At 36.9% G+C, this 18,561-nt stretch overlaps 1 protein-coding gene across 2 annotated transcripts in view; it reads right to left on the bottom strand.

The window, feature by feature from the left end:
• Positions 1–719: 719 nt before the first annotated feature.
• Positions 720–18,561, bottom strand: part of LOC306756526 (RNA-binding motif, single-stranded-interacting protein 3-like) — a 143,580-nt gene continuing 125,738 nt past the window's right edge. The window contains exons 9-14 of one of the 2 annotated variants that reach the window (XM_079241282.1): positions 13,509–13,605; positions 11,263–11,313; positions 5,673–5,789; positions 5,223–5,309; positions 4,852–4,976; positions 720–3,112 (exon numbers count right to left, since the gene is read on the bottom strand). In XM_079241282.1, the coding sequence (XP_079097408.1) occupies positions 3,109–3,112; positions 4,852–4,976; positions 5,223–5,309; positions 5,673–5,789; positions 11,263–11,313; positions 13,509–13,605 (481 nt within the window). In that variant the 3' untranslated portion in view covers positions 720–3,108. Of the gene's footprint in view, positions 3,113–4,621; positions 4,977–5,222; positions 5,310–5,672; positions 5,790–11,262; positions 11,314–13,508; positions 13,606–18,561 lie in introns of those variants that run through there. The other variant, XM_079241281.1, reaches the window with a different exon arrangement.

Below are 18,561 nucleotides of genomic sequence, written 5' to 3' on the forward strand. Positions count from 1 at the left end.
ACTTTTAAAGCTGAGCCTTATTGATACAGTAGCCAAAACCATTTCAACCATATTATTTCCATGAACTGGAAAAGAAAGTAGTACCAACACGGATAGGCTTAAAATACCTGTAATAGTATCAAGTGTAGTTTTCTTGTGGTATACTGAACTGTTTGGTTTATCTCTCTCTCTTTTTTATTTTATTTTATTATTTTTTTTTCGTTGATGGTTTTAAAATAAAATTTCTTTATTAAAGGACATGGAGCTATCAACCTCATTTAAAAAAAAAAAATCTTTTTGACATTTAATAAATGTCTTGTTCCACTTGCTGATATTTAGGAAATGTTGTCACAACACTGGAGTGCATGATTTTATTCAATGCACTGCCATGATTGTGTCGGTTATGCTTTAATGAGGATTATGTGTTTACTCAGTGCATAATAAACATATCTACTAACTGCATTGTTTTCTGGTGCCTCTCTGCATCCTGGCTTTCTGATAGATTTCCCTGAGGTACTCTTATCGTGCAAAAGAAGCAGCATCAAGGTGCAAGTATCCTTGTATATGCTTGTGTGTTGTGTCTTTGTCAGCAGGTCAATTCACTAACTGCATCCTTCCACATACAGTATACAGCCTTTCAAACTTGCATTTACACAGAAGACAACAGAGCTCTCTAGTGGTAATAAATGGCAACTGTAGGATGTAAGCCAAGTATTGACAGTTTGATATTTTTTCTTTTTTATTGAAAGTTTGTTTAAAAAGAAAACAAATAAAAACAAACAGAAAGACACATTTGAAACTACATCAATACCCACTGGTTCTACAGACACTCTCAAAATCACAACTTGAAAGACATAGGAGGCGTGTGATCGAGCAAATAAAAAAATAGCATCATCAAAGTGATTTCTGTTGCATCTTCTTTTACACACCTGTACAAAACAAGATCTCATAAATATTACTTTTGTTCCTGCATTCTTCTCTCGCTCTCTGTCTTTTTCTCTTCTTTTGATAATTTATTTTCAACGAGAGGTTTGACTCTGCTTGCTTTTGGTTGAACCATTTTTCCTTCATCCATCTGTTCTTGCATTTCCATCAGTTTCCTTTCATTCATGGGTTGTGGCTTTAGATCCAGTGTGAGCCAAAGTCCACATAGTGCCCACATTTTTCTTTTCTTTTTTTTCTATCTGAAGTTGGAACCTAAGTCTTTACTCTATATTGAAATAGTTTAGTATCCTTTCATTCTAGAGGTGCAACTCATTCATAGAGACCCAATGCAAGACAGCCTCAGTCCCCAATACTGAAAACTATTTAGCAGCTCAAACATTAATAAATCTCAAGAAAAAAAAAGCAGCGCATTTTTTTTTTTCTTGTCTTTTGGGAGTATAAATAAGCAAAAATGATTTTGTTAAACAGAAACATTCTTTGCTCTTCCAGAGATCATTTATGCTCAGTATTTTCAGAACCTCATATTTGACAAGTCAGTGACATGAAGCGGTTTCCGTTGACTTAGAGTATAAACTTCCAATTTTAGCGATTTAATGAGTGGTATTTTCAAGAGGCAGTTGTCATGAGTCGGTGCATCTCAGTGTTGACATTTGAGATGTAATGCTGAGGAGAATCTAGATGGACACAAGTTTAAGAAGCACTTACCAACACTCCACAGGTGAGTGGATCTCTTCTTAGATGTTACACATGAATCTTAACATTTGACTGTATAAAAAACAAATCATCCTGTCCGAGTGAGGCAGTTGTGTTAAAGACCTACTGCATGTTTTCATTCATCAATAGATTTATCTCACCTCTCAATAGCATGACGAGCAGGAAAACATTTTAGTTTCAAAGGTGGAAAAAATAAGAAAAAAAGTAAAGAAAATACAAGCAAAAAGCAAAAACACAAGGAAGATCTCTTCACGTCATTGTTTCTTCATCTTTGGTATAAAATATGCCACCTGCAGGCTGCGTTTGTCCAACAGTTAAGAAAGAGTCAAGAAACTGTCAACAGTTTTACTAAAACTATTGCTTTTTGCACATTTGAAAAAAAAAATCCTAATTTTTTTTTTTAAATTTTCTTCTTCACAAAATCAGAAATTCTCCCTTTTCTTTGTTCCTTATGCAGTGAGACAAGCAAAGCACGCAAATAAGAAAAAAATCTTTAGGAAAAACTGCAATCAAAAATAAAAAAAAACAAACAAACAAAAAATACATCACACGTGGCAGAGACAAACATCTTTAAACCCTCAATTAAGTCAAACTGCATTTTCCAGGAAGCAGTGGCTTGATCCTTTCCCACAAGTCACATTAAAGATTTTTAATCAACCAACATCACCTGCACTGCACCACATAATTCAAAATCATCTTCATACAATAACTGTGTGTAAAATCCTGTACAGATAGCTTTGTAGATTTCATCGCTGAGGCCCTCAGAAAACCCAAGAACATCTCAAATCATTCAACCATATAGTCTTTTTTTTGTCTAGAGAATTCAAAACTTTGGAACTTTTTTTCCCCAAAGTTTGAGAAAATTAAGGCAATAAAGATTTACGAAAACACTGATATTCTAGAAAACTACTCAAATAATAAAAAGAATGAAAATAATGTAGCTTAATATCAAAGGAAGACAGCACATGTTCTCCTAGACTTTTCTTCCTTCTTCTGTTCTTTTCTTTTCTTTTTTTTCTTTTAATAAAAAAGTCAGAAAATCTACCTGCACATTCAAATGTCCTTTTTTTTCTGTACAGTTGGTTGAGTTTTGACCTCAGTCTTTGTCTTCTCTATTTCCTTTGGAGGCAAAGTCCAGTCTCAAGGTGAAAAATGATCAAATCATGGTTGAAGACTGCAATTGATTTCATCATCCTCTAGTTCACCAAACAATCATTTGTTTTTCTCATTTGTCTTTTTCTTGGTTCAACCAGGTATGAAGGATAATTGATTTTTTTCTTCATTTTGTCTTTTATTTGGTGCCTGTGCACAGTGGAGGCCTTCTCCCCTCAGTGTTGTCCATATCACATCTGTTTTTTTTATTTATTTCTTTATTTATTTTGTCCTCTAATTTCGATTCTCACTGTGTCCCCAGCGCTCCATCGTGCAGTCCTTCTAAAGGCAATGCAGCAATGATTCCTGCAAATCTCGTTATCTGAAGGAGACAGAAAAGTCAGTGAAAGCAAAGAGGAGTGACCATGGAAACCTTGCTGCATGTTTGTTTCCAAAGCAAGTAAAATATATTCACTGTGCAACTGCTATGTGGAAAGGAAACCACCAGAAGGACAGCTTGCAAGCAGAGAAACAAGATAAAAACTGAGAAAAATGAGAGAAAGCAAGAGAGGAATAAGACACATAAACATAAGAGTGATGCCTCGCATCTAGTGAATACATAAACCAGTAGACATAAAGGCATTAATATTTGCTGTATTACAAAATATACAATTAGTACCAAAAATATTTAAAACTTGTGCTGTTTTTATTATTTTAGTTTTGTTGCATCACCACAACATCCTGAAAACAAAAGAAAACACTTTTAACTTTTAACTGGAATGGATTTCCTCCTCCTTGACATAGTTTGCTTTACTGCTTCAGTCTGTGTGCCTGCATTTTTATCTTTCATAGGAGAAATGTAGCTGATATATTTCAGATCAGGAGATTTATCACAAACACATCTGTTTTGCTCATGAAAGTCATTCTAACTAACTTAACGTGTTACTTTCAGGTCATGAGATGGTTTTTTTCCCTGTAACTTGTGCAGGTCGACCTGATTCTCATCTGTTCAATACAAGTCTTTCAGTGCATTTTTTTCCTCTTTTTTTGTGGTGAAGCTTAAGCTGACTTAGTAGTGTACTTGAACACATATCACTTATTTATAATTCTTTTAAATTAGATCTGCAGATTAGCTACTAAAAAAAACAAAAAAAACACGCACACACAAGTCTTACTTCACCAAAAAAGATTTGGAGAAAGTTATCCATCTACTCATTATGTCCTGGCTGGACTTAACTTCCTTCATCATGGCTTGGATCAATCATCTCTTCATTGCCTGCAGTTTGCTCAGAACACAACTGCACATATGTTTGGCTTGGGAGGAGACGACATGATCACATCACCCCATGCTTGCAACTCTTCACTGGCTTCTCCTTCGTTTTAGGAGCTATTTTCAGATTATATTTATTGTTTTTAAAGCTGGAAATGGAATCTTACTGTAAGAGCCGCTGCATCAACATGCTGCAATTAGAGCTCTGAGGTCTTCTTCCCAGATCTCACTGGAGGTTTCAGATTCCAGGCTTAATTCCAGGGCTGACAGAGCTTTATCAATGACTGCTCCTAAATTGTGGAACAACTCAATTTGCCTCCAAAATTCCTTGCTAATAATATGACATGTAGATAAAGCCATAGCATAAATGACAGTTTCAAGATTCTTGGGCTTCTATAAGATTTTTTTTATCCCCTGTCTGCATATTCATTCAACCTTAACTTTTGTTAAATAAATAACATTAAAGTATAATTTGTCATGTTCTTTTCATCCCAAGGTAGGTATTTATGTCATTCTAAGACACACTAAGGAACAGGTAATTTTTTTTATTACTTCAGCATGATTTTTCGAACATTGAAATAAAAAAAAGGGTGTAAACTTTTACTGTTTAGATGTTGCTACTCTCAAATTAAAGCTACAAGTCTGTATTTAACAGAAATAGCTTAAACTACAAAATATAAACAAAAAAAAAAATCTGTTTTAAATACATGCAAATCTCCACTAAATAATTAAACAAAAACACATAAATAAACAAATAAGTAAATAAATAAATAAATAAATAAATAAATAAATAAATAAGTAAGTAAATAAATAAATAAATGACATAAAGTTAATGTTCTTATGACACTCACTTAGTCTGCTGGTAGGAGTAGGCTGTGGCATGATCTCCTGTACTCTCCACTGATAAAGGCTGCTGCCCACTGGCATCTTGTGAGGAGGGGGCAGTGGTCTGTGGAGATGGATCAGTCACCACACCCTGACCGTGAACACAGTCAAAGAGAGAAAAATTGACATTAAATTTTATAATAAAAGGTGTAGAGGGACTAAATGTAACTTTGCAAATTTTATAAGAGAGAAGCATAAACATTTTACTCCACATAAAGCTAAAATACAATTTACGAAAGACAAAAATTGACATTACAATGTTAACTGCTTAGAGTGAATTAATACCCTGTTTAATTCAGGGTATTAATTTTAGCCATTAAACAAATTTCATCCTTACATCCACTGTGATGGCAGATGCAGGCACTGCAGTGTACTGGGGAATGTAGGTTCCTTGCATAGGAGCAGCCGCTGCAGCAGACATGTACTGCAGAGACATTAGGAGGAGCAAAGACTGAGATGAAACACTGCCACAAGCAATATGTCCTTAAAAGTCTTTCAATTAAAAATACTTCCTACTAGAAGTGTGATGTCACCACTTCATCGGCCACCCCAGTTCTTAAATATTAAAAAGCAAATGTGAAAAATATAACTTAACATTACTTGACACTTCAGAGTAAATATCTTTTTTTTTTGGCAAAACTGAAGGCTGTTCCCTCACTCTACTATGTGGACACATATTTTGGAAACATCATAAACATGTATTATGGGTCACTTAATCATAAACAGTACAAGAAAAAAGATAAACATGCATTTGGGCATCTGGAAACGTTCTAAAGGAGAGACGTACGGCGCCCGTGGGGCCCAGAGAGAGGTGGTTCATCTGCTGGGTGAGAGGAGCCATTACACTGGAGGGATGAAGAGACAAACTGGGCTCAATGGCCGCGGCTGGGGTGATCACAGCACCCTAAAACAGGAGCGAGGAAGCATAACCAGTCATATTCTTGCATGTGAACAGCGACAAACACCAAAAACAAAGGGAAAAAATGGCTAAAAATATCAAAATATTGCAGAGAATGCTAACTATGATGGGAGATATGACATGAACATAGGAAGGAAGACTGAAGTGGAAATAATTTTGCATGTAAATGTTGAGTTGAATGGAACAAGATTGGAAAGCCAATCAGGGTTGTGGATGACATTTAGAGAAATAATTTATCTTTTGTTGCTGAGATTTGAAATGTGTAAAACTGGCATCCGTTGCATATCTCAAATATTACAAGCCGTAGTGAAGAAAAGATTAACTAATTTCAACAGTAAGACAGAAAACAGACAAAAAAAATCAACAACTAGCTTTGGTTTTCAGAGGTAACAATCCCTCCCTGACAGCACAGGCCAAGTCATATCTCATTAGTGTACACCATGGCATTTTTTTGTAACATTTTTTTTCTTTTTTTTTTTTTTTGCCGACTTGTGGACAGAAAGACACTAGATGTGACTACAAACGTTTCAACTTTCGTGCTTGGAAAAGCAAGCTGGCTCGCCAGGCAGGGTTGAGACAACACGCTTGTGAACGGAGCAGCGATGCTTTTCCTGTAAACCTGTGTAAAGGGCTTTGATGCTCTCTAACACCTTGATGCTTTGAGCTGTACTTTTCCAGTACGGCTCTGCTACAACACCAACAGCTCTGTAAAGATTTAATAGGAGATTCCTTACAGTGTGTGTTGACATGCCTGACAACATCCCTGCAGAGGAAAAACGCTGTTCATTTGTGATAGTTGTTTAACCACACTTTCCGTGAGCACAGACAGCATCAGTGGATATGTGCCAAAGCTGCTCCAAGGAGCAGTCAACACCTCTACTGATGCAAGTTGAGGCTTGGTTTAAAAATACAGGTTATTAAAGTTTAGCATTGACAACTGCTCTAACACACACAATACACACCTCTGACAGTTTTGGCTATTTGAGGAGTTTCTTTTCAAAAGCATTTACAGTTTTTTTTTTTTTTTTTAAATTTTTTTTTAGAAGAACCCAAGTATGAGGATCTTTTAGTAAAGAACCTTATGACTGTCAGCTTCACAGGCAGACACAGGCAAAGACTGTTGGAGCTGCAAATTGCTGCAATGCTCTTCCCATTGATTGCTGTCCTTGTTGGGAAATCTGTTGAAGAGCAACATGGTAACTGAAAATGCTTTGCAGACCCTGTCCTCAGCTTCTCAAATGAATGACACATGCAGAAAAATACACAAAAAGAAAATAACAGATCCATCAACAGATGTAGCCACGCAGCCCTTCAAAGCTTTGGCCCAGTCAGGTAAATCTACCAGCTGGGTGAAAAAAAACCCCCCAAAACTGAAATCTGAGCTTTTCATCCATCTCTTTAATGCATTTTCTCTTTTAATGACTTCTCATCCTCTCCTTCTTCATTCAGTCTCACAGCAGGTATCCATGCAAGGAGAAAGAAAAAGGAACCCTATAATGACTAACCACTTGCTATGATTTGTAGCCGGTACATGCGTTAAACGGGCTATCTCTGCAGGTGTCCGTATGTGGACGTTATGCATTAGTTTGAGCTCGATGATTGCAATTATGCATTGCAAGACATGTGCATTTCTTAATGTTTCACTTGCATCAGATGTTGTTCCTGAGGTAAGATTAAATATATTTAAAAAATCTGCTTCAACTTTGATCTGGGTCACACATTTGTCTCTCTTTCACCACATCCAGTCTTTCTTAATATGTTTTTTCTTTTAAAGAACTAAAGCAGAGTGGCTCAGACTATTCAAATGTTATCAGCTTAATGCTGCAGGCACTGTGCAGCATCAAATAAGCAGTATTACGGATAATAATGTATCAAGAAAACCACTAACTACAGCTTTTCTGCAGATTTCCCTGCATACGAACATGCGGAAGACCTGCATTATGTGTACTCTCTCAAGTGGTTTTCTTTGAAGTGCAGATGTTTGCATTATTCCTTTAAAATGGCATTTTCTATGCTGAAAACACACCCTCTCTGCCTGCGTGTTTTTGGCTTTTTACAGACCTACATATAGCAAAAAAACATTGTCTGGTTTCAGTGTGCACATGCACCTGGAGGCATACATGACTAGTGGCTGTGTCCACACATGATCTCAGCACAACAGAGAAAGAAAGACATTATTGAGCATCATTTGAAGGCTTAGGTACAAAGAAAACTGTACTTTCTCTGACATATTCATCATCCCCAACCCTTTGTCCCCTTAAAAGGTTTAACGTAACAATTCAACTCAGGAAGAGCTGAAATCCTAATTCTTTGGATGTTTTATTACAGCTTCAATAAGCCTCCTTTCTTGCTGTTTTGCCATGCACGGGTAGGGTAATGCATTCATTTCCTGTAAGGGGATTTGTGAGTAATTATGCACAAAGACATCCTCTTACTAATTAAGATGTAAAGACAGGCAGTTCAAGTAATCTGGGCATTGAATCAAGGCTCAGAAACAGGTCCTCCTTTAGGCGCTCTTTAAGTGTATGTAGGTGTGTTTAATGCTTGTACCTCTAACTTAATCTCAGAGTGTGTACTTGAAGCTTATGCCTAAGCCATTAAAAAGGAACAATACTCATTTTCTTTTAATTTTTCTAGTTCTAACCTTTGATTAGAGTAATGAATTTATTATGTAGTGATGCATTTATGCTCATTTGTAAGGGATGCAGTCAATAAGCTTCCAGCTTTGGGCCCACAAGTGCGTGAAAGTCTTATGAAAACTGTATGAGGGACTGTTTATCAAGTGTCAAAGATGTTCACAAATGTGTCAACCTAAATGTGTCAAGAAGCACACATCATCAATCAAAGTTAGCAATTATTAACTGCAGCGCAGCCGTGAGGAAGCCTCAGCTGCCATAGGAACAGAATTAAGCTGCTGTGTTTTTCTCAGTCTCCCTCCCTGATGCAGCTTTAATTTGCCAAGCTCCTCTGTATCCAGGAAATACAATGACTAGCCTTCGCCTTTGTTGTCTAACAGGGATTTTGACTATGCATAGACAAGGCTGGGGAGCAAACCGCACATCCCAGACATACTTTTGCAGCAGTTGCTTCCTTCTCTTTGTTCTTGATTTATTCTTTGTAATCCCTTCTTTCCAATGCTGTCCCTGTGCCTGATTCTCTCCTCTGTCCTCCCTCTGTCATACCCGCAGAATTTCTTCCCCCCCATTTGTTTGTTTTCTCTTTCTATCTTTCCATGTCTTCTCTCGAGTCTTAGCCTGTCATATCAAGCTGCTTGCCAAATAATTAGATGGGACATTTGTTTGAAAACACATTTACAGATGGGCATTATCCTTTCTCATGGACTTAATTTTAATCAGACATGACAAGTGAATGTGTTTAGGATTTGCCAGATAGACACACAGAGGAAGACAGATCAGAAGAGAGGACAGCATCGAACATGTTTTATTACTGTGTAAAACAGTGTTTGTCAGACTTCCTCTGTATAGAAACTGCTAGGCCACATCTGTGCTGCCTCTCTCATCAGTAACAGCTACAGATGATAGTTTAAGTAAAGTGTCATTTTAAGTTCTCTGGTAAAAACTGTCAATAGCAATAAACAATTAAAATGATCATAATAATAATAAAATTCTCCCTGACCACATGGCAAGCATTTTAAAGTGTACATTTCTTTTTTATGCAAAAACCCTGTGGGAGGACCGTGTCATGTTGAGATGTCATGGCAGATGTATTCTTAGACTGACTTAGTTCATGATCACTTTAATTCTTACTGTGTTCTGCACTTATCCTCAACTTATTTACTTACTGACAATATTGGGACTCTTTCAAAGCAGATGTGCACTTCAAGTCTTTAGGTGTTAAACTCAAGGAGAGGCGATGGAAGTGTGAACTAGTGGTGATTATGTCATCGCTTGGGGCGTCTTTCAACCTAGTTAGTTCCCTTGTTCACTTCCTCCACCAAACAGAGTCTCTCTCTGAACCTGGTAATAATTGCCCTCATGTCTGTTCTCTCTGGGTTTGGATGCTTTTTTTTTTTTTTTTTTTCCCGAACAAATTCTGTCATAACTTTCATGTTCTACCAGTCAAAAATTATGCTTGTTAGTCTCATTAGTGTTTCTGAATGTTAGGGTGAGAGGTTGTCTCTTTGTGTTGCCCTGTGATGGACTGATGACCTATCCAGGGTGGACCCTCTGTCTCACCTGATAGCAGCTAGGATAGACCTCAGTCCTGCACAATTCAGCATTAAAATCAGTAGGTTCAGGCAATGGATTGATAGTCTGCTCACCTATTCAACTAAGACAGTTCTGTGACACGCTCCTTTTTTCTAATTTATTGCTGGACTCTGGCCTGTGATTGGCTGAAAGCACAGACATTTTATAAGGGGTGCTTGAGGTAGTAACATAATGCCAGGTTTTGGATTATGCTCAATGCAGAGCCTGTGTGGGCTCAGTCAGTGCTTATAACAACAGTTATGTTGTTTAACACAATGAAAACAGAAGAGCGAACAGGCAGGTTAGTGTAGCTTTACAGCACTTAATGACTGTAAACCTACTCTTAAAAGTTAATATGTTAGTTTACATGTGAATATACAGCATGTGTGTGTGTGTTTTGATACATATTTCTGTTTCATAGTAATATGCAAGTGTTTGTGTAAGAGGAGCATATGAGATTATGTAATTTTGCTTGAACAGTTAGAGCTAAGAAAGTTCATCCCCTTTAATCTAACACAAATGGAGATCTCCATCCAAGCATAGACGCTTCAAGCACTACATTAGATTTTATTGTAGCTACATATATTATAGCACTGAGATTTTCAGTACATCTTTATCAATCTTATTAATAATTTCAAATATGAATTTAATTAAATATCAGAGCTTGATTTAAAACTGCAAAGCTTGTACACATGCTAAGTATAATGGGTATTATGTCCAATTATTTTGCAGTTTCATTTCAATCCAGCAGAGAGCAATCTTTTCTAATAGATTCCATCATTCGAGCCATTTCAGCTGCTTTAAGGAGGTGATTTAGACTCTGATTCTGCTGAGAATGAGATAAAGATTTCGCAATTCATTGTGATAGTTTATCGTCATTAATAATAATTTCATTCTTGAATCATTGAAGAATGATTTGAAAAAGAGGAAAATTTAAAGACCAATTTATCCCATTCAAAATGAAACATTAGTGTGTATTTTATTCTTTTTGAGATAAGTTCTATTTCTGAGATTAAAATCAGTGATTAAGCTGGAAAAAAAAATAGAAAAACAATTTTTTTAAAATAAGTTTTAAGATCATTATAGGCTATCGAGTATATGAGACCAAGATGGGTTCATAATCATGCTCAGTAAAGATGAGATATTAAAAAAGCATCAGTGAAGGGACCGAAGAATGCAGAAAACGACTCCACTGGGACATGCTAACACATGACGCAAAAGACGAAAGAAAGGCATCTTCAAAGACTTACTGTAGGTTGCATAACATACTGTTGATGAGGCATCCAAGAGGTACTCTGGACCTATGCAGAAATGATGAAGAGAAGAGAAGAGAAGAGAAGAGAAGAGAAGAGAAGAGAAGAGAAGAGAAGAGAAGAGAAGAAAAGAGAAGAGAAGGCCGGAGGTGATGACGACAAGTAGATCAGAAATTATGAAGGAAATAGAAAGAGGAAGGATGAAGAGTAGGACAAAATGAAGGACACACACAAAAAAAAGTAATTAATAAAGGAGGGGATGGGCATGAGTAGGAAGATGCAGGAGGGAGGTCAGGAAGAGATGAGATGACAGGGAAGATCAAAAGAAGATTGTTATAAGCGGGTACAAAATTGAGGAAGAGAAAACACAAAGAGGAACAATTGGAATACAGAATGACAGGAAGGGAGTGAAAATGAGAAAACCAAAGAAGGGAAGAAAGTAAATTAATCATTAGTTCAAGTCTTTACTGGGTCTTTTCAGAGCCTCAGTCCCTGCGGCAGTGTGTCTTGAGGAATATCGCAGCAGCAATGGAGGGTCCACTATACAACATGTTATGTTGTAATTATGAGAGGTTACAAAGAGCCAGACAGTGGAACAGTTACTGCATCACACTGAGGGTTACATCATCAAAGCATGTCTTGGCCACATATCGCTACTTTCATCTTGTCCCACTTCCTAATACCCAACCCCAACATAAGAAATAAGTCCCTGAAGGCCACTTTGCCACATGTAGGATAACGTACACTGTGTATAGGTATACCGTATTCTGGTGTATATGTGTGTATTTGCAGTATTTGTATCTATGGAGAGTTTAAACTGATGCAAGATAAGGAGACTGCTGCTTGTGTTTTCTTCAGAAAGCAGGATATGACTGTGAATTTTGCACTGCTGAAGGTGTGTCTTTGCATTAGTCTCTCTCATTTACACTCTCATGTTATTCAAAGTCTGTGAGGGAAAAGCTGGGGTCCGTGTAAAATCTGTGTTTCTCAAACTGAGGATCAAGAATTGAGTCAAGCTTTCAAAGAAGCACACCTTCACATCCAGCTAGAGTTAACATGACTGAGTATGGTTTCTGTGTACGGAGAAAAGAGACACATGGGAAGAAAGTGATTAAAGGAGCATTTGTGCCTAAATGAAGAAAGATCAATGGAAGGACTGTGGCAACATAAGCCTGTCTTATCAGTGCTCAACAAAAACCTGAATTATAATGAATAAATGGAGCCTACAACCAAATTTCTGCATTTAGGCCTATCTTGGGGTTTGTTCTATATATCCTGGGAATACTTTAAGGAAACAGCCAAAAATAATTTGATTGAAGTCATTTCATAGCCATTAAAAACTTCAAACCCAGAGCAGACGTGGATAGGATCAATTTCAAAATATCAAACAATATTTTACATGTCCCCATCCCATGTAAGATTACTGTTGGTTCATTCCTCCAATCTTAATTAGCTCTCACTTCTTTGGGTTTCTTTTTGACAGCATTAAATGTAAGCCTGTACTAACTGTAAATGTCTGGATTAAAGTAGTCCCGGTTTTAAAGCTTAGTTGGAATTTGGGTGAAACAGAGAAATCTGGTCATTCTAGTCATTATGTATATATGAGAAATTCTAGTATATTGATTTCTGAATGTTGGCATCTGCAATGTTTACAAACAAATACAATTCCTTAACTTTCCAAAAATGTTTAAAATAAGTGTTTCAACTCTATTGGACTGACTGTGCCATTCAATTTAGATAAAACTTTGGTAACCCAAACAGTTCTGGACTTGTATGATTCTGTATGGGTCAGTACTTCAACAACAAAGATGTGTGGGTTTTTTATGATGGACCGGAAACCTGTCCAGCGTGTACCCTGCCTCTCGCCCAATGATTGCTAGGATAGGCTCCAGCTTCCTGCAACTCTGAATTTGACTTGGCGGTTAAGAAACCAGATGGATGGATGGATGGATGGATGGATGGATGGATGAATGGATGGATGAATGGATGGATGGATGGTTTGGACTATCAAATAGTGTAGAATCACAAAGCTACTAGCAGAGGGAATTGGGATCTCTGTGCAGACACCATGGCTAAGTTAATTTCTAAACTCATGAAACAAAAATGTCTTATTTGCAGTCGTTTAACCCTCAGCTGACACAACTGGGCTGAGTAACAGTATAACAAGTAATTGATTACTGTTTTCCTTGACATGTCCTTAAGGCTTAGTCAAATCCATCATGCTCTTGAGAGAATCCACCCACCTGATATGTGGAGACCGGAGAGGCAGCAATGAAGGGTGTGATTGATGTCTGAGCAATCATCCGATTGGTGGAGATGCTGTACGGCGAAGAGTAGAACCTGAAAAGGCAAACATAAAACGATTTTTATCATCTATGAAACAAGTTTTGGATAAGTGAAGCAAAACTGAACTAAGAGTGTGCTAAAAGAGGACTTTGCATTGAAAAGCTGTATTGTTGGTGAAGAGGTGACTCCACATGTTGCCACAAGCAGAGGTGAAATTAGGCTTGTTTTCGTTTTTAGCTGTGCACTTCATGCCATCGTGGACAAAACGGATCAGACATTATCAAAGCTGTCATGGAAACAATGAATATTGCAGCTTGACTCTGTGCTAAACCATCTAAGATGTCTTCAAATGAAACTTGACACTGCATTCAAGTATGCATCATTTTATAAAGAAGTCTGCTCCGCTGCCATGCATGATAATGATTTATCACCTTAATGTGTGAGTGGATGAAATGTTTCAATATCACCCTTAACATTCCCACCTACACATATAAAGAAGGCTACATTTGTGACATCTGCATTTTATACTATGTTTACTTCTCTGCCTAAACCTCTGTTTGCCCTTGTGATTTTGCTCCAGCTCTCTTTTTCTTTTTTCATTTCACCCCCTCAACCCTGCAGCGGTAGAATGCTGTGGCTCGCAGAGCTTTATTTATCATTGTGTACCTAGAGAGGACATGTTTCATCCGCCAGGCCGTGTTGCTGTGCCCGATCGATCCCAAAGTGTCTGTTTACTGAATAATGGAGCAAGGGAGGGGAGGCAAAGAGAGGAAAAAGAGGGGCAGAGAGAAAGACAAGCCCCTCTCAGTCTATCTCTAACACATACATGAGTATGTAAAGCTACGTGCTACATATTGTTTTCTTAATTAGTGGAGATATTTATTTACTTTTTACTTAAAAAAAAAAAAAAAAAAAAAAAGGTACATCAAAATAATACTGACAGAATGTTACATAATTTATTTCTTGATTTTACTCTTTACGATATAATTGAGATGCAATACAAAATGCAGTATACTGAGATGATAGCTGGGCTCAGAAATCTCCTGTAACAAAAGAACACATCTCAGTTCAAGGGTGAAATGGCTCTCTGAGATGTCAGTGTTGTGTTATTTCACTGTTTCACATATTTGTCCAGTCAGAACCAGCTTTGGACCTAAACTGCAAACCCCTAGATTTAGTCAGCGCATGACAGACCAGTCTGATTTCCAGCTGCCTGAAAGATGCCTGGACTGTCTCACTCAGACAGTCCAGTTTCCTGTTGGATTGTGTTTCGGCTTTTTGCTCTAATGGGTGTTCTGAATAGTAAGTATGTGCTGAAAGAACAGAGCTACAATCATTTCTTTCAACTCTTCAAAATAAAACTTGGATAATCACTATGCAGCGAGAAAGATGAGTTTTACTAACCAGAAGCAGGTTAAGCTGTCGTTCATGACTGCACTTTCAGGTGCATTGATCCAAGTAGCTCAGCTTACTTAATCGTGACTTCCATTTCACTTGAACCTTTCAATAACAGATGATTTTAATGTTTCCATTTATGCACCTCATTAATAGAAAACCATACCAATAGTTTAGCAATATGTGTTTAAGGTATTGCCAAGTATGGCTGACTTTACCATGCATCTATTGATAAATCAAGAAATATTTGGACATTAACCACACCTTTATGACTTTAGCACAGAAGACCTCATGGTAATGTTATACTGAAAAGGACCGAACAAACAACGTGACTGTTGGAAAACCATAATGTCTGATGACATGCCCACCGGTCCAGGGCATTATTTGACCATTTCTTGATGTCAGGATTAGCCTGACAGTAAGAAAAGGAATTTAAACAGCTGAACTCATGGGCATCCACAGCTTGCTGATAGAAATCTGGATGACCATTGAATGTCAGATTTTGTTAAGAAAAGACTAATACATTATCTGTATGACTAAGAGAAAATGATAGATTACTCTGAACAAAGAAACATGACAGTTGTAGTATCAAATATGTGCCATAGCCATATAAATGGAGAAAAGATAGGTTTATCAGCTTAGGCAGTCCCACATTCCTTTTTCAGATCCCTTACTCAATTTATATTTATATTTTGTGTCTCCCAAGGCCAAGCTGCATTTCCTTTTGATTCTAATCTCAGATGGTGACTTATTATTGCCATGTATCTGAAATAATTCTGGGGGGTTTGCTGTCACTCTTTGTCTTTTTTATAATTTAATCTGTTTTGACTTCTTTTCACTCCTATAAAGCATTCATATAAGAAAAAGTCTACAAACATGAGACCAGCATGCTGAGCTGCTGATAGAAGCAAGTCTTAAGAAGACTTAAGAAGACACTTGTTCAGAAAAAGTACATACATCAGACTTCAGTGAGTTCTAAGGGCAGATAAAAAAAAAATGGAGGCAGAAAAGAGATTCATAGAAAGCTTAAGAAAAAAGCTTTGGGTGAGGAGAAAGAAGGCTGCAGAAGGTAAAATGAAAGTCGACTCAGTGAAAGCAAATGCTTCACGAGAAGGAATGGTTGAAGAACTTGAAAATGAAAGACAAAAACTGGGAACATGGAAAATAACTTGACAGAAGGAAAGAAGGTAAATGAGGATGAAAAGAAAAAAAACAGAAGAAGACAAGGGACAAAAAAAGGTGTGGCTAAAAATGTCTCAAAGAACTAAAATGGAAAAACAAATGATCAAAGTAGAAGTATGAACAACAGACCATGAGAGAAGGAATCATACTGCTTCAAAAGTGAAAAGGAACATCTACAGCTGGAAGACAGAAGATTTTTGCAGGAAAAAAAAAAAGGAATAGAGGATGTTCTTCATCATACCTCTGCGACCCTTCTTCCCAACCCTCCAAAGAACATTTCACTTTTGCCAAGTGTTAAGAGTCAGAGTTGAAAAAAGTCTTATGCTGTTCAATTCAATAAAATACAACAATAAAATCACAACCATGGTTTTAAAATGACTTTAAACTTTTTTTTTTCCATTCATTTCACTCTTACAGAAAAGCTGCAAAAATACAAATTTTTTTTAAATGAAAGATTCAATGTCAAAGACTTGAAAAAAGTCCTTACATAAAAATAAACTTCTCTGTTAAAACCCACAACATTCCATCTCGACACTGGAAAAGCAATCGTAGAGTGAAGAAAAACTCTGACAAATGGATCATTTCAATGCATAATATGAAGAATGCTTTTAAAAATTTCTGTGTCCACAATGAATACTCAAAGCCCTCATAGTGCCCTCATAGTGAATACTCAAAGCCCTCAGGACCCTCTCTACTTTCTGGGGGACCCCTTTGTCGGTTCCCAGACCCCAGATTGGGAATCGCTGTTCTAAACCATCAACCTGCACTTCTTAAGAATTATTCCCATGAATTATCTCATATGAACATTTATGATAAAATTAAATTAAATAAATAATGTGGATAATGTTTTTAAGTTAGATAAAGAATAAAAATATACATATAAAAAGCAAGACCAGTTATTAAACAGGATTCTTGAAAACCAAACTGAACCAGTATGACAGAAATGTATGCAGAAACTCGGAACAACTTTTGATCCAAAGCAATAAAAATCATAAGTAAAACACATGGAGGCAGTATGATGGAATTGACATGGAGAGCTGTCAATGAGTCATTGATTATGTGACCAAACACAGAGGTAATCATCCTACTGTCTGCTCACACAGCCAAGCAACACTGATTGCACTTAACAAGAGAGGTGGAGAACTGTGATATGTTGATGAAGTGAATAAATGTGTTTCAAAGGCTTAAAAAGTAAATATTCTGCAGTGGATGGCAAAGTCACCTGATATCCATCTAATTTCTACATGGAATACTTTAAATAATAAAAACTGAAGATGGCTTGAGGTTTGTTAAAGCATTAAATTTAATTAATTTTTTAAATCATGCATTCAGACATTCAGTATCTTTAATTTCACATGGTTGAAACACTTGGTTGAATAACTGCAGGAGGCAGACAGAAGGATCATGGTGACTCATGAATGTGCACTACTTCATTTGGACCAACAGGAAGATTTACAGTACTACTGTAAAGTATTACAGTCCTTCAATAGTACCACAGAACTACAATTTATTAACAGCAAAAGAAAAGCTACAGACACAGTGAAAGATAAAGGTAGGGTAAAACACACATGAACCAGAGTAAAACCTAAACGTGCTTGTAAATGTATTGACAATAGAAAAAAAATACCTTTACTGATAATATAGAGCTATAGATCCATCTTTTTGGCAATGAAGTTAATATATGACTTACATTAGAGATACTGTATTACTGTCACTGATGAATACAAATGAGGAAAAGCAGCAGGGTTATTCAATACGGTTCTCTGATTGTGTTTATTGTATTTTTCATTAGACTGATGCGTATTGAGAGAGAGAAGTAGTAGGCAGAGGACAGATCCAAGGTTATTGATGGAGGCTATTAGCCCTGAGCAGCAAACTGTCAATGGGGACTCCAGCACAGCCGTTTAAACAACGCACTAAACATGTAATTGCAAAGAGAACATTACTACAGGATTGAATTTAACCTCTGCTGTGATTTGGGCACTCTGTCAGGAGTTTGCCATGAAAAATTAGAGAATGATTTAGTGCTGACCTTTGCGACTTTAGCAGAGAAAATAGCCAGTGTGCAAAGAAGAGAAGAGGTGTCTTAGAAAAATGAGAAAAAAAATGACATAGTGACTGTTTTATCTTAATAAAATAGACAACAAGATTCAAGCCACAGCAGCTTGGTCTGTAGAACATATGTTTACAATAATATTAGACTGGCTTTAGACCCTAAAAACCAGCTGTACTAAAGTTGAGAGACTAGCAGCTTTGTAATTGATTCGTACCCTTCTTCTCTCCTTGGGCTGACTTCAGTTTTGCCTTTGCACTCCTTTTGACCCCGTTCAGCCCTCCATTTTTATTCAAATCCCCTCCCTCCTTGCTTTTTGCCTCTTTAATTAGCTGCATTAGCATTTCACAGTCATTTAGCTCTTTGCCGAAGGAGCTTGG

The sequence above is a fragment of the Telmatherina bonti genome (genome assembly GCF_933228915.1).
Source record: "Telmatherina bonti genome assembly, chromosome: 5".
Taxonomy (NCBI): Eukaryota; Metazoa; Chordata; class Actinopteri; order Atheriniformes; family Telmatherinidae; genus Telmatherina; species Telmatherina bonti.